Source organism: Aedes aegypti, chromosome 3 (assembly GCF_002204515.2).
Source record: "Aedes aegypti strain LVP_AGWG chromosome 3, AaegL5.0 Primary Assembly, whole genome shotgun sequence".
NCBI lineage: Eukaryota > Metazoa > Arthropoda > Insecta > Diptera > Culicidae > Aedes > Aedes aegypti.
The window spans coordinates 322,081,427-322,097,722 of NC_035109.1; the positions used below are offsets into that span (position 1 = coordinate 322,081,427).

Here is a 16,296-nt window from a genome sequence, read left to right on the forward strand (position 1 = left end):
GAACCAACAATCAAGAAAAATGTTTTCTAATGATGAACTCATACTAAATCGAAGCGAACAAGCATGTTTTATGCTATAACATTTGAATTTTAGCACCTGTGGGAGCTTATGAACGCTGACAGGTCTTCTTACAGAAAACGACCATATAATGATAGCTGCGTGGTAACAACTAAACATTTGTCAAATACACACGTGGTCTACGAAAGTGTGAATTGGAAAAAGCGTGACAGAGGGGGGGGGGTGTCTAGAAATCCCGAAAAACGATGGACGTCATATTTGAATCGTCCCTTATCCAATTGCAGAGAACTTTGAGAAAACTAGATATGTTTAAGAAAAGGCACATGAATATTATCATCGCTCCTAGTCCTCATATATAACCAGATATTATCATTTTATATTTGATTTCTGTCGGTAAGTAAAAGAATTGTTCACAATAATTTTCCCGGTGATCACTTCAAATTCTCAATTTTTCCATTTTTTTTCCGGCCGATTTAAATTCCCTTTTCCCGCTTTAGCCGGCTCGGTGGCCACCCTTTGGGTCTAATTCTCAGACGAGTTTGAGAGGGAATTCCAGAAGAAATTTCTTATAGAATAAGTGGAGGAATTCCTGGAACTGGAATAAGTTTAATATTATTTAAATAATTAATCAATTGAATAATTTCTAGTACTAAAAAAAAAATAATGATTCAGAAATTCATGGATGAATTGTTGGAAAAATTCTTATAGGAATTTCGGTAAAACTTCCTGGAGAAATGTCTAGAGAAATAAAAGCACTTCTAGAAACAATTCCTGCAATGATTTTAGGAGCAATTCATGGAAGACAAACAAAAATCCTTCGGAATGCATGAAAAAATCTCTGAAAACAATTTTAGAAGTGATCCCTGGAAGAATCTAAGAAAACAATATCTAGAAAACCCTTCTTCATAACCATGGACTTCATTACACGGCTCCAAACTCAAAAGTGAAGAACCAAAAGGCAAACCAATCAGAGGCCAAATTTCTCTTCTTGAGTTGAATTAAATGGCCTTTAAACTCATAAAAAGGTAAACAAACGAAAAAAGTGGGTCATCGCATTTTCCCACGATTACTTACTACCTTTTCTATAGGTGAGCCAGGACTATAGTGCCTTTGTTTCCGCAACTAACTATACAACTATGTCCTTTCCCAAGCGATGTACCCTTCGTAGCACCCCGCGTGGTGTTTTACAATTCGAAAAGAAAAAAGAAAAGCGCGCTAACAAACCAGCCGTGCATCTAAGTAGGTTGTTGATTTTTCGCGACTTTTCGCGTCTGAGCTGTTGCTTCCAACCTTCAGCAGTTCACTTTCAGCCGCCAAATCGTGCAAATTGTTCCATCCGTTTTCGCCTGAGTGTGACCACGTGTACAGAACAGAGTGCTAGGTTATGTTGGGCATATTGGGAATTTTTAGATTGTTAAAGCATAGCTATTAGGAATAGTGCGTGGGGAACTTTTGAAACTGTTGGATCGTGCAAATCATGGAAGGTAGGTGGTTGCGCCCTAATTGCCATACACAAATTGATATTAAGCGGTTTCAAGTGGGCTTATGAGTTTTCAATGATATAAGTTTTCGAAACACGCAAATCACGCATCGCACGGCAAACAAGAAGTGCTAAATGTTTCCACTATTAAGCGTAATAAATATCGAAGTTCGGTTGCGTTGCTTGCAAAAATATGCAAACAACCGAAATTCCTTTTCGATCCAAATTGTATGTAGAGGAAATCAGTGTAAAACGGACACTAGACCTGTTCATATTTGAAAAAAAATGTCTGAAAATCTTCCGGTCAAGCAGTATTATAAATTATTATAATGTTTCCCATACAAAGTACAGTGTCCGGAATTTGAAGCTGTCGGTAATATGAATCGAAACGGTATCATGCTAGGAACAATGTCTGGGCACATTTTCAGCTCATTTAATATGGATTCCAGTATGCTTCAAGTTGAAAATGTGTTTTTGGGCTTTTTAAAGTTTAAACCAACCAAACCTCTTGCTATTATTACAAATTTAAAGCTAATTCTATTCTGTTCAAGTTTATCGAATCCGCTAATAAGATTAAATTGAGTTTTAACATTGGTTGATCGATATTTGTACTATGGAGAACAAATCTCGATCAATCAATGTAAAAACCCAGAAATCACAGTTTTCTGAATGTATATGTCATAAAAACACACAAGGCCTCCTTTTCTTAGCCGGGTGGTTAGAGTCCGCGGCTACAAAGCAAAGCCATGCTGAATGTGTCTGGGTTCGATTCCTGGTCGGTCCAGGATCTTTTCGTAATAGAAATTTCTTTGACTTCCTTGAGCATGGCGTATCATCGTAACTGCCACACAACATACGAATGCAAAAATGGCAACTATGGCAATGGAAGCTCTCAGTTAATAACTCAGGAAGTGCTCATTGAACACTAAGCTGAGAAGCAGGCTCTGTCTCAGTGAGGACGTAATGCCATGAAGAAGATGAAGAACCTTCTGAGTTATTGGGTTATCAAGTGGCTCAGTAACCTAGTTGGTGAAGCACTCGTCTAGCATACAAGAGTCGTGGGTTCGAATCCTATCTGAGCACGTAGATTTTTTATAATTCCACTCATAATTTATCCATCTTTATCATGTGCAATGAGTTAATTGATATAAAATAAATATCATGAGTGTGGAAAAATCTGAGTGAAAATCTGCTCAACAAATGAAAAACCAATTAATGTCGTTTCTACCCAGATTACTCCTAACTGATTCTTACTTTGCTAAGGGCACCAATATAAGAGGAGACAACAAGAAAGACATTGCCTATGAATGGGCGCCAATGTCACGCAATCTAAAACCAACGACCGAATAGAAGCCCTCATCGTGCTGATAGATGTCTCTTTGCCATGATTTCCCGGTCGATATCTTTCGCAGGATAGAGGTTACCGTAGTTGTTACCTACGTCTATGTCCTCTTTTTGCACAACAACGATGATGGTGCACCGATTGATTATTGCTATGCAAATAAACCCTGATCCCTGTTTACGATTAGCCGAAGTTTTCGTTTTTATTGGTTGCTTGATTACGACCTTGATATAATAAACGACCTACCTTGACTTGACTTTTTGCATCGCACTGCACGTTTCTATATACCTCCCTAGAGTAATTTGGGGCAACGTTGAAAAGGTTTGCGAGCTTGAATTATTCATTGGTAAGTTTTATTTTTCTAAACTAATCACAAGTACTGGAAACAGTATCAACGATTGTTATCTGAATATCTGTATCATGTTTAGAAAAGTTTCTTTTGATTTTTTTGTATTGTTTTTTGAATAACATGTCACATAACGAAGTGTACGAAATGTTCAGTAAGATTGAGAATAATGTTCATATTTCAAAAACAATAACGGCACACTGATAAAAACCTACACGTTTGATTCGTGTGTTTAAAATTATGGATCGATTCATGAACGTCTATATCGATTGGTTGCGATTTTCTCACAAACTTCGTGTGTGTTACACATTCAATTCTTTAGTTTTACTTCATGGACTGATTCATCAACCGACAACATGAATTACATAGTTCCTGAAGTTTTCCATTTCAAATTCGTATGCGTCAACCTATGTGTGGGATCATCACCTAACACGGATTCAGTGTGTTATACTCATCGACTTGCTGTCGATTTCCGTGTTCCAAATTTCTAAATTGTCAGTGATCAACCCATAGCGAACTAAATTGCGGTCGGACCTCGTGTCGAACGACAGTCTGATGTTTCAAAAAGAAGAAACAAATTCTGAAGCTGAAAGTGTTAGAGGAAAATTTGCGGATTCGTTTTTCTTTTTATTAGTGAAGATGTCCGAGTGAAGATGAGGAGTGCATTCTAATTTTCTATAAATAAAATCCATTACTTCCAGCATTGGATATAATGTATGGTGTTAGAGAAAAATTGGATTCCTAGTTTTCAGCTTCGAATAAATTGAAATATGTTAATCCTGGGCTTCTCACGATATGGATTTGCGGAACTCCGCTTGTTTCTGGCTCACTTGTTTGAAAATAAGAACATTCAAGTGAACTTTCGACAAGCAGAGGTGCATTGAATCTACATTTTTGGTAGCAAGGGTTTTACTATTATTGTTTTTCTTTCAATCTCACGACATTCATGTTCTGATACACATGGCTATCTAAAGCCACTACATTTTGTATTAAATAAGCAAAGCAGTTGGTTTTCATTATTGACACTTTAGGCATTTATGTTTGCTTCACATGACAATCTAATATTGATACACATGTAATTATATCGTGAAATGAATGACGAAATCCATATGACTACCACACTCGAGTTATGTGAGTTTTCTTATTGCGCAAATCTGTAAGTTAAACACACGATCTTGACGTGTAGATTTACTTTTCAGTGCTACATAAACAGTACTTTTCAGTGCTAAAATTAAAAACGGTACTTTTCAGTGCTACTAAAATAGTACTTTTCAGTGCTATTTTTTCTACTATTGATCCCTTTACGATCCTTGTTTGGACCCGTGCCTTCGATTTTTCGTTGGACCCGTTGGCGAAAGCTAGCGGTGGTAATCCTTCTTGGACACCGTCTTGGGAAAAAACCTCTCGAAGGTCACGTCTTCTTTCGTTTATTAATTAAACATGGTATCAACAACAAACAAAAGGAAGGGTGAATCTCTGAATTCACTACTTCCTTCCAAAAAAGTGGGTTTTAAAACTGTCACTACACGTGGCAAGAATGGAAGAAAGGACGTTTCCCCGGAATGCGAACTTTCTTCCAAGGGTGAAATGAACAATTGTATCGAAATGAGCAATCAGTTTGATGCTCTAGACAAATTTTCCGAACACCAAATCGAAGCAGCCTCTAGCCCAGGCTCTTTGATTCAAGTGAGGAAGCAAAGAGTGCCGCCTATCGTGGTCAGTTGTTCCGAATTTGGGGGATTTAGGCAGGAGATCTTGAACTCCATTAGGGGAATCAAGGTCTCCTTCCAAATCGCAAAGAAAGGAGACTGTCGCGTTTTGCCGGAAACTCTTAAAGATCGCGAACTTCTTCTCAAACATCTCGAAGAGAAGAAGCACAATTTTTTTACCTATGACGACAAAACTGAACGTTTGTTCAAAGTTGTCTTGAAAGGTCTCTCAAGTGACTATAAATCACCTGAAGAGATCAAAAATGGAATAAATGATTTACTTGGATTCTCCCCAGTCCAAGTAATCATTATGAAAAAGAAAACCCAATCTGGCATTGTTCGGAAAGGGCTTTCTCAAGAATTTTATTTAGTTCACTTTAACAAAAAAGAACTAAATAATATTAAAGCTTTAGAAAAAGCAAAACTTTTGTTTGATGTCCGTGTGACATGGGAACATTTCCAGAAACCTGGAGGAAATTACCAGAACCCCACTCAGTGCCGTCGGTGCCAAAAGTGGGGTCATGGTACAAAAAATTGTCGCATGGATGCTAAATGCATGATTTGCGGAGGTTCTTCTCACGCCAAAGACGTCTGTCCAGTGAAGGAAGATACCACCAAATTTATATGCTGTAATTGCGGGGCTAACCATAAGTCCAATTTTTGGAATTGTCCTTCACGCAAAAGGGTCATTGAGGCTCGTGCCAGGCAGATGAAAGATAATATCCGTTACGATAACGGTCGTTTCCGGAATTTTCCTGGTAGAGTATCGAACAATGCTCATTTTTCAGTTAACGATCGCTTGATCATGAATCATACCCATCAGGAAGATCATAATCATGCTCATTCACAAACTAATTTTAATTCGTCGGGTAGCCGTTCGAATTTTACAATTTCGAATGTATCTACCCACGGTAAATCCTTTGCCGATATCGTAACAGGAAATTCGAACTCCTCCCCTGTTCGATCCATGGGTACCCATTCTACTTGTTTCAAATCAAATGGAAAAAACCCTACCGCCACAGGTAACTCCGCTTCTTCGTCTACCGGAAATTCCAATGGGAAATCACATGACATGTCTGCCTCTGATTTTAATTTTCTAACTGAACAATTGAATCTAATGATTGATGCAATGTTCAAAGCCACCACTATGACTGAAGCAAGTAGGTGTAAAATTTACAAATCAAATTGTTATTGGATTACGTTTTTCCAATGGATCCAAATAATAATTTAAATATTTTAAATTGGAATGCTCGTTCTCTGAATGATAAAGAGGACGAGCTGTTTAATTTTCTTACGGTTAATAACGTGCATATAGCAGTTATTACCGAAACGTATTTAAAACCTGGATCCAAACTCAAAAGAGATCCTAACTTTTTTGTTTATCGTAATGATCGACTTGATGGGGCATGTGGGGGAGTTGCAATCATCATTCATAGGCGTATAAAACATCAACTGTTTTCATAATTTGAAACTAAAGTTTTTGAAACTTTAGGTGTTTCTGTTGAAACACAGTTTGGTAGACATACTTTCATAGCTGCCTATTTGCCTTTTCAATGCTCTGGACAGCAAGTTCATTCGCTCCAAACTGACTTGCGAAAATTGACTCGCAATAAGTCAAAATTTTTTGTCATTGGTGACTTCAATGCCAAACATCGGTCATGGAATAATTCTCAAAGTACCGTAAAACGGGGTAACTTTGATAATGCGGGTAACTTTGATAGTGCGAGACCCTCAACATATTAAACAAAATAACGAAGTTTCTGTCAATCAGTTAAGAAAAACGAAAGCAAAAGTAAAGAGTATTAGTATGACACTTCATGTCAAAGCTATTTTCGTTGGAATCAAGTGCGATTTCAAGTGTGGATTTTTATGCAAATATTGAAAATTTACAAGATTTTAGTATTTTTGCAACGCTTACAAACAATCTGTTCAGCGACCGCTTTCAGATAAAATCATAATGTGTTCGTCACTTACCCATGAGAGCCTAGTTATAGTAGAACATGAATTCGGTCTCAAATCCCTTAGCGAAAACCATTTTTTCAAACTGGGACCATTTTTGTAATCTAAGTCAGAAATTTCCATATAGTGTTAAACGCCTAGAGGTATGTAACGCCCTATAAATGTTCCGTAAATCATTCAATCTTGTTCGATTTATACTCCATTATCAAAGTTACCCCAAAACAGAAAACCGACTTTCGATTATATGAAAAATTATATATTCTTTCAGAATAAATCTTTTGGCAATCTATCAAGTGCAATCGATAGCTAGGATGTCAGTACTTGTTTTAAAAATATAAATTGTAATTCTTTGAAACAGCATGCAAAAATATTGAAGTTTTCTTCGAAAAAACTATCAAAGTTACCCCGTTTTACGGTAATTCCAACGGCAGAATTTTATTTGATGAGTGCTCTTCAGGATATTTCTCAATTCAATACCCTGATAGCCCTACATGTTTTTCCTCTTCTAGAAATCCATCTACGATTGACTTGGTCTTAACCGACTCTAGTCATCTTTGTAGCCAGCTGATTACTCATGCTGATTTTGATTCTGATCATGTCCCTGTTACATTTCAAATATCCCAAGAAGCGATTCTCAATCCTATCAGCTGCACTTTCAATTATTTACGAGCCGACTGGAATATATATAAAACGTATGTTGACTCTAATCTTGATGTTAACATTTCTTTAGAAACTAAACTTGATATTGACAATGTTCTTGAAACTTTAACAAATTCCATTGTTGAAGCCCGGAGCATTGAAATCCAAAATGTGAAGTCAAATTTGAATCCGTGATTATAGACGATGATCTTAAACTCTTGATCCGTCTTAAAAACGTGAGGAGAAGGCAATTCCAACGCACTCGTGATCCTGCTATGAAAATTATATGGCAGGATTTGCAGAAAGAAATCAAGAAACATTTTGCTCAATTAAGAAACAAAAATTTTGAAAATAAAATTTCTCAATTGGACCCTGGCTCTAAGCCCTTTTGGAAATTATCTAAAATCTTGAAAAAACCTCAGAAGCCAATACCGGCATTGAAAGAGGAAAACAAATTATTACTAACTAATTGCGAAAAAGCTCAAAAACTTGCTATGCAGTTTGAAAGTGCGCACAATTTTAATTTAGGACTTACTAGTCCAATTGAAAATCAAGTTACTCAGGAGTTCGAAAATATTCTCAATCAAGAGAACGTTTTCGAAAATGCCTGGGAAACTGATTTGGATGAAGTGAGGACTATTATTAAAAAATTCAAAAATATGAAAGCTCCTGGCGATGATGGAATTTTCTACATCCTCATCAAGAAACTTCCAGAAAGTAGCTTATCATTTTTAGTTGATATATTTAACAAATGTTTTCAATTAGCATATTTTCCTGACAAATGGAAAAATGCTAAGGTTGTTCCAATTTTAAAACCAGACAAAAATCCTGCAGAAGCTTCTAGCTATCGTCTAATCAGTTTGCTTTCCTCCATCAGTAAACTTTTTGAAAAGGTAATTTTGAACAGAATGATGGCCCACATCAACGAAAATTCAATTTTTGCCAATGAACAGTTCGGATTCCGCCAGGGACATTCGACCACTCATCAACTTTTACGTGTAACAAATTTGATCCGTTCCAACCAATCTGAAGGCTATTCTACTGGTCTTGCTCTTCTAGACATAGAAAAAGCATTCGACAGTGTTTGGCATGAAGGTTTGATTGTAAAATTAAAAAACTTTAATTTTCCAACATACATTGTTAGAATAATTCAAAGTTATCTGTCAAATCGTACACTTCAGGTTAATTATCAAAACTCCAGATCTGAAAGACTTCCTGTAAGAGCTGGTGTTCCTCAAGGCAGCATTTTGGGACCAATATTATACAATATTTTCACATCTGACTTACCTGAGTTACCTCAGGGATGTCAAAAATCTTTATTTGCGGATGACACAGGCCTCTCCGCCAAAGGACAAAGCCTGCGTGTCATCTGTAGTCGATTGCAAAAAAGTTTGGATATTTTTTCTTCATACTTGCAAAAATGGAAGATTTCTCCTAATGCTTCCAAAACTCAACTAATAATATTCCCACATAAACCAAAAGCTCTTTATTTGAAACCTTCAAGTAGACATGTTGTCACGATGAGAGGGGTTCCAATAAATTGGTCAGATGAAGTTAAGTATCTAGGGCTCATGCTAGATAAGAATTTAACTTTCAAAAATCACATTGAGGGCATTCAAGCCAAATGTAATAAATATGTAAAATGTCGCTATCACCTTATTAATAGAAAATCAAAACTTTGTCTTAAGAACAAGCTTTTGATATTCAAACAAATTTTCAGGCCAGCCATGTTGTATGCTGTACCAATATGGACTAGCTGTTGTAATACCAGGAAGAAATCTCTGCAGAGAATTCAAAATAAAATTTTGAAAATGATTCTGAGACTTCCTCCCTGGTATAGTACCAATGAGTTACATAGAATATCCAATGTTGAAACATTGGAACAAATGTCAAATAAAATAATAAATAATTTCAGGCAAAAATCGTTACAATCTTCTATTGCCACGATTAATGCGTTACATGTTTAGGTTAAGTTAGGTTAAGTATATTCAAAACGTTTTTTTTTCTCTTATAAGCAGGTGAAATCAACTCACCTGTAAAAAAACTGAACTGCTACGGCAACTGAAATGTAATATGTTGTTAACAAAATGTTAATTAAATCTTAAATTTGTTTTACCAAATTAGGATGATAGTGTTGTCTAATAACACAGAACACCTAGATATAAGAAATGAATGTAATGTTTGGAATGATACTAATAAAAAAAAATTAAAAAAAAAATGGGATAGAAACATTTTACATATTTGTTACATTTGTCTTGAACGCCCTCAATGTGATGAAAGTTAAATTCTTATCTAGCATGAGCCCTAGATACTTAACTTCATCTGACCAATTTATTGGAACTCCTCTCATCGTGAGAACATGTCTACTTGATGGTTTCAAATAAAGAGCTTTTTGGTTTAGGGGGACGGACCTGGTGTAGTGGTTAGAACACACACCTCTCACGCCGAGGACCTGGGATCGAATCCCATCCCCGAGATAGTCACCAAAAAATCTTCGAGATGTTTAGTAGAATACCCATAAGTAGATGAAAAAACCGAATTTAGTACTATACCATTTAACCCTCTAATACCCAAATTTTTATTTTCGATTTAAGTATTATTTTTCGTTATCTAAAATCGTTCTAAACACGTTTTGGGCATTTATTTATTTTTATTCGCAATTTTTTTAATTTTGGTTTTTGATTTTTAAAATTTTTATTTTTGAACATCCCTAGCTTTTTTCATTTTTTCTTGAAGTCTTTTCTAGTTGTTGATTTTTGGCAATAATAAAAATTTTAATTGTTACGGTATTTTGAAAAATATTAAATTTTTTTTCGGGGCGTTTTTTATTTTCCGTGTAACTAACGGAAAAACAGGTTTGAAATGATTTTAATACCACCAGGCTCTTCGTTTGTGATAGGTTAATCGTAGAAAAATATAAAAGCTACGATTTGTTATATTACACGTTAAATGAAGCCCAGGCATTTGTAGGATATATAAGAATGCAATTTTTCAAACAATTTGTAAAAATACAAAAAAGTTTCAAAAGTCATAAAAACTTTTCTTATATGCGTGTTATGAGTCAAGGTATAAGCCAAAAATAAAATCATTTTGATTTCCGAGCTACGAAACAATACACAAAATTCCAAAGTGTACCCCGTCTAAAGGCGGGGTTGGGTATTAGAGGGTTAATTCCACTAGAGTTTGTATCCTTTGACAGATACGCGTATTTCGACCTCAACTGTAAGGCCGTCTTCAGTGTCGTGTACTAGACTATCTGAATATCTGTTGTAACAAGTTCAAAATCCAATCCAAATCCAATCCAAATCCAATCCAAATCCAATCCAAATCCAATCCAATCCAAATCCAATCCAAATCCAATCCAAATCCAATCCAAATCCAATCCAAATCCAATCCAAATCCAATCCAAATCCAATCCAAATCCAATCCAAATCCAATCCAAATCCAATCCAAATCCAATCCAAATCCAATCCAAATCCAATCCAAATCCAATCCAAATCCAATCCAAATCCAATCCAAATCCAATCCAAATCCAATCCAAATCCAATCCAAATCCAATCCAAATCCAATCCAATCCAAATCCAATCCAATCCAAATCCAATCCAAATCCAATCCAAATCCAATCCAAATCCAATCCAAATCCAATCCAAATCCAATCCAAATCCAATCCAAATCCAATCCAATCCAATCCAATCCAAATCCAATCCAAATCCAATCCAAATCCAATCCAAATCCAATCCAAATCCAATCCAAATCCAATCCAAATCCAATCCAAATCCAATCCAAATCCAATCCAAATCCAATCCAAATCCAATCCAAATCCAATCCAAATCCAATCCAAAGCCAATCCAATCCAATCCAAATCCAATCCAAATCCAATCCAAATCCAATCCAAATCCAATCCAAATCCAATCCAAATCCAATCCAAATCCAATCCAAATCCAATCCAAATCCAATCCAAATCCAATCCAAATCCAATCCAAATCCAATCCAAATCCAATCCAAATCCAATCCAAATCCAATCCAAATCCAATCCAAATCCAATCCAAATCCAATCCAAATCCAATCCAAATCCAATCCAAATCCAATCCAAATCCAATCCAAATCCAATCCAAATCCAATCCAAATCCAATCCAAATTCAATCCAAATCCAATCCAAATCCAATCCAAATTCAATCCAAATCCAATCCAAATCCAATCCAAATCCAATCCAAATCCAATCCAAATCCAATCCAAAACCAATCCAAAACCAATCCAAATCCAATCAGTATCACGAGGTTTCACGAGGTAGCATATGTCATGAATCATAATAATTCAGTTAACGCATCAACATTAACACAATAATGAAAAAACATTGATATAGGTATCAATATTACATAAAAACATTTGAGTACTTATATCTCAGTATATTTCCATTCGATCTCGTAACCCCAATCATAAAATGTAATGTTTATTTTGCCCATTAAAACAAACATCTGTATACTCCTACCATTCAGGCAACTGCTAGCTACAGACGATAACACCGCTCTATATCGCTATAGGACGGAACCAATGAACTATCAATCAATCAACCGGTGTTTTCGATATTTACAGTGATTTTTCCTGTTCGCGAGGCCGTTCGCCGGCTTGGTATAGGCTAGAGGCCCAGCTGAACCCCTTTCGTGATTAAGTTTCGGTTTATTATGGGACATCAATTTGCGACTACGATGGTGGGTGACTTCTTGGATCATGTAAAGCAGTAAACAGAAACTACATGTCCGCAAACAATAGGCCCACCCATAAAAGTCAATTCGGGGTTTGCGCTCCTTACAACCACAATAAATAAGTCATAAAAGAAAATTCGTTTAGCTCTTGTTTCCTTTTTTTATTGAAGGTAAGGGTTACTGAAGGGGTTAGTAGTTTGGGCGAGGTAGTGAATTCATTCTTAACATTCTTAACGGTATAACCAACCAGAAACCACTCGATGGGGAAATTTTCTCGGTTCTTCCGGTTTGGAAGTAAAGTTTCGCTGAGGCCAATCAGTCAGCTGGTTCGTGTTGACGGGTACAGTTCACAGCCCAGTAGGATTTGAGAAAGCCTTTCAAGAGAAAGCTATTTTAGATAAGTTGAACGTTGTTAAATCATTACCATAGGTATTAGTCGAAAAAGGCGATTACATATGGATCACAGCGAATTTAAGCGACTGTTGGAGAGAGAAGGCCGGAAAGAGTACCAGTTGATACTGAGAAGGTGTAATGATTTTGGTACGTGCTAAAATACAGGAAGACATAGTGTTTTTATACCTTTTAGTTTACGTAGTAAAAAATACGGTTCTACATCAAATTTGTGAGGTAAAGCCCCTTAGTCGAAGTTAACTTAGTAATATTCTAAACCTATCTGCAAGCTTCCGAATTCTCACTCACTCTCACGATAATGGATTTCTCCATCACCACAATTATCAGCGAAAAGCTGCCTTGCGAAATTATCCGTCTACAAAACAAAGCGAAAATAGATAATGGCACAACTCCACAGCTGTGAGAATTTTATTTTATCATTCTCCTCTCCATGGAGAACTTTTCATGTGTCCATCGCCACAAGCAGCAGTTGCTTTTATGCATCAAATTAACTGCTGCTTTCGTCAAGTTGATGTGGTAGCATGGATAGCGTGCACGCATCGCGGCTGTTTTTAGCAATTTTGTAGGTTCGAATCCCGTCGGCGGCACCAGTTTTTGTTTATCCACATAGTGATAATTCTCGGGAGAAGTTGGTGAGATGAAAAAGAAATTATCCCCGGAGTGGAAAGATTTTCGGTTATCCTCCATCGTAACTCTAGGGAAAATAAGTGTGAGCGAAAAAAGATATTCACGTGAGGAAGCGAAAAAACATTCTCCTTACGTGCGAAAAATCGTATATTTCGCATCATTGATACGATAATTCAGAACCCTGCCTATCTGTATTTGAAAAAAAAAGTAATCCAATTTAGTAACAACCACACATTCCTCCAAATATCAAAATCGTAAAAATAGCGAGAATTTTTGCACTCTACAACTTTATGTCAGTATTGCGAACATCGCAAGTTGATCGCTTTTCATTCAAGATAATTATCAACGATGATAATTCCCCTTCTGGCACACAGTCTAGAAATAATCTGGTGAGATTCATTTCGTTTGAGACAACTGAAATAGCGAAACCAAAAAAGGGTCATGCGGATTACAACACACTTTTGTTTGAAAAGAAAATCAATCAAATATTTAGTTACATTCCTTTAAATTTGTTAAGGGATTGAATGACACTGTGAAAGTCTAAGGAGAGGCTGGAAGTTTGTATGGAGAAACTCGGCCAAATGTATGGGAAAAACTGTTACAATATAAATTTTGTATAGTCAGTGTTTGAAGTCGATGGATGTCTTACGTTAGTGAATTTAAGAGAGGGTGGGACGTTTCGCATAAAAACGTTTTGCATAAGGAAATTATTTACCTTCTTTGAAATGCTACCTGTGCTTGAATGAAAATGCTTTACTCCAAACGTCCTTATCTGAAACGTCTTTTTGCGAAAAGGGGCCACTCCCACTTGAAGATTCAGTGACATGAAGAAAAATCCCTGAAAGTTCTATTAGTATCTAAAATGGGTTTCTAGTTACTAAGCAATCGAGTTTGACCCGCACCAGTGGTTTTGTCAAAATGTCCGCAATCAACGATTTAGTTGAACAATAGCGAACTTCCATGACGCCGGATGACATCAATTCCTCCACGAAGTTGAATCGAGTATCAAAGTGCTTCGTTCGTCGGCTTCTTCCTGACAGCATGGTGATGCAACTTTGGTTGTCTTCATTCATCTCCACGGGTTTAACGACATCTTCATTGACATCGTGTATCAGCTTCGTAAACCACAGAAGTTGCAGACTAGCCTCCGAGAGGGCTACGTATTCCGCTTCCGTTGAAGACAAGCTGACGCATTGTTGCTTCCTTGCAGCCCAGCTGATGGGTCCGTTTTCGAGCTTGAATACGTACCTAGAGTTAGATTTTCGGTCAACCCTATCATTGGCCCAGACAGCACCGGCGAAATCTTCAATACCACCATGGTTCTCTTTGCATCGACCGAATCGGCTTCAGAGGGCTTGCTTACCTTGCGTCCTAGAATGGACGCCACAATCGCACTATCAGGCCTGGCATACACCGTAACGGTACTATGCCAAACGGACTTCGGTAAGTTTGCATAAACTTGGCCTTATGAAAGGTGGAACGGTTATTGCAATACAAACGCTTTATGTATCGTTTTAGCATCAACTCACATCAAAGCGTCGATAGGCGCGTGGTGTACGCACGGACATATCGATCGCAAAGTCCCTGGTTCGATTCCAGGTTGCCGCGAAAACATTTTTTGGTTTTCAAATTTTGGTTTCATAAGGCAAAGCTATGAATTCCAACCCATTTTATTGTGGCGAATTTTCATATGTGGTTCCTATGTATTTCGATAGTCCATTTGCCTCAGTGTACGTTGGCATTACAACTACTAACATTTTCATCGACGATTTTCCCTTCTTTTGATCACCAGATCTTCTCTTAAGTAGCACTATTTAAATTTCTAATTTCTTTTCTTTTATGACAAACGTCCATTATACCAAATGACTATTATGCGAAATGACCATTAATTATGCCAAACGACTTTATGCCAAATGGCTTTATGCCAAACGGGGCAGCCCCTCCTATTTGTACATCGTGTGGCAAACTTGTAGATGTTATGACCTGAGCATAGACTGTAGAATCTACAGTGTAGATGTTATGACATGAGAAAATAAAAATTCGTTAAAAATTCTAAGCCGGAGAGATGCTCAGTTCTAAAATATTAGTACCCATGAACCTAACACCCTGTTTTGCATAGGTTTCGATTATGTCATCAAACGACCGCCTCAAGCCAGGATATGTTTCGGCTCGACCATCCAGAGAGAAGCGGTTCCTTTGAAGGGTCCCGCCTTGAGCTCCATCATGCGCCGCACTATGCCCGAAGTGAGCGGAGAGAATCTGGCCCCCGGATCGTACAACATCACCTACTATGACAAACCATCCCATCCGGTGCTGCAGAAGGTGTGCAGCAAACGTGGATATGGTTCCCTATCCGCCACCACGATCCGTTTCAAATTCGACGAAGTCAGCAGCACACCGGGCATGGGAGAGTACGATACGACCAAGGTGAAACCGGTGAAGACCTCCAGCTATCCTTTTGGGGTGAAGGTGCCACGATGGAGAGAAAAGCCCAGCCCTGCTGTGCCAGGGTAAAAAACCGATCGCCAACCTTATCGAATATTTGAGCATTTCAGCAAAACTCCCTTTATTTCAGACCCGGGACCTACTCGTGCAAGCAAAGGAAAGACATCCGACTGCAATCGTTTGGGGGTAAAATCAAAATCATTCCAGCAACGATGACAATCTGCAAGACGGACAACTTCGACAGGTGCTACCGTTGTGATCAGACGCCGGAGGTGGACTACTGGAAGCACTTCAAGAGCGATCGAAGCCTCTGCCGGAGGTGTATGGAGAGGGAGATCGACGACGCCAAGTACCGATCGAAAACCAAATCAGTCATGGTGAACCGGTTGGCCGCACTCAAGGAGTTTCAGGTGCGTACAAATCAGCTTTTGAATTATCAGGATTCTTTCTAACAAGTTTTGTACAATTGCAGCGCATTCGTCACTGTTCCTATTACCACAAGCATGACAAAACGACGGCGGCAATCCAGTTTGTAAGCAATCGGGACTTGAAGCGGAAATTTAGAATTGAAAATTACTTGTCGATGTATGAATAAACGAAAAAAAGTTGCGCACACG

The 16,296-nt window shown here is 37.5% G+C and overlaps 1 protein-coding gene across 2 annotated transcripts; it reads left to right on the forward strand.

Annotated features, from left to right (window-relative positions):
• The first annotated feature begins 1,294 nt into the window (after positions 1–1,294).
• LOC5576763 lies at positions 1,295–16,291 on the forward strand. Of its 2 annotated transcripts, none has more exons than XM_021848555.1 (4): positions 1,295–1,502; positions 15,354–15,744; positions 15,810–16,089; positions 16,152–16,291. In XM_021848555.1, the coding sequence occupies exons 1-4, from the start codon at positions 1,496–1,498 to the stop codon at positions 16,272–16,274; spliced, it is 801 nt and encodes a 266-aa protein (XP_021704247.1). In that variant the 5' UTR covers positions 1,295–1,495; the 3' UTR covers positions 16,275–16,291. The 2 variants fall into 2 exon arrangements, with proteins under 2 accessions (XP_021704247.1, XP_021704246.1); XM_021848554.1 differs by lacking the exon at positions 1,295–1,502 and adding an exon at positions 11,920–12,736.
• The last annotated feature ends 5 nt before the right edge of the window (positions 16,292–16,296 follow it).

Bases quoted from the DNA above. Each gene is read 5' to 3' on its own strand.
- LOC5576763 (XM_021848554.1), top strand. From the start codon at position 12,652: ATGGATCACAGCGAATTTAAGCGACTGTTGGAGAGAGAAGGCCGGAAA. The intron at 12,737-15,353 runs GTACGTGCTAAA...TGTTTTGCATAG, and splicing joins GAGAAGGTGTAATGATTTTG to GTTTCGATTATGTCATCAAA. The intron at 16,090-16,151 runs GTGCGTACAAAT...GTACAATTGCAG, and splicing joins CCGCACTCAAGGAGTTTCAG to CGCATTCGTCACTGTTCCTA.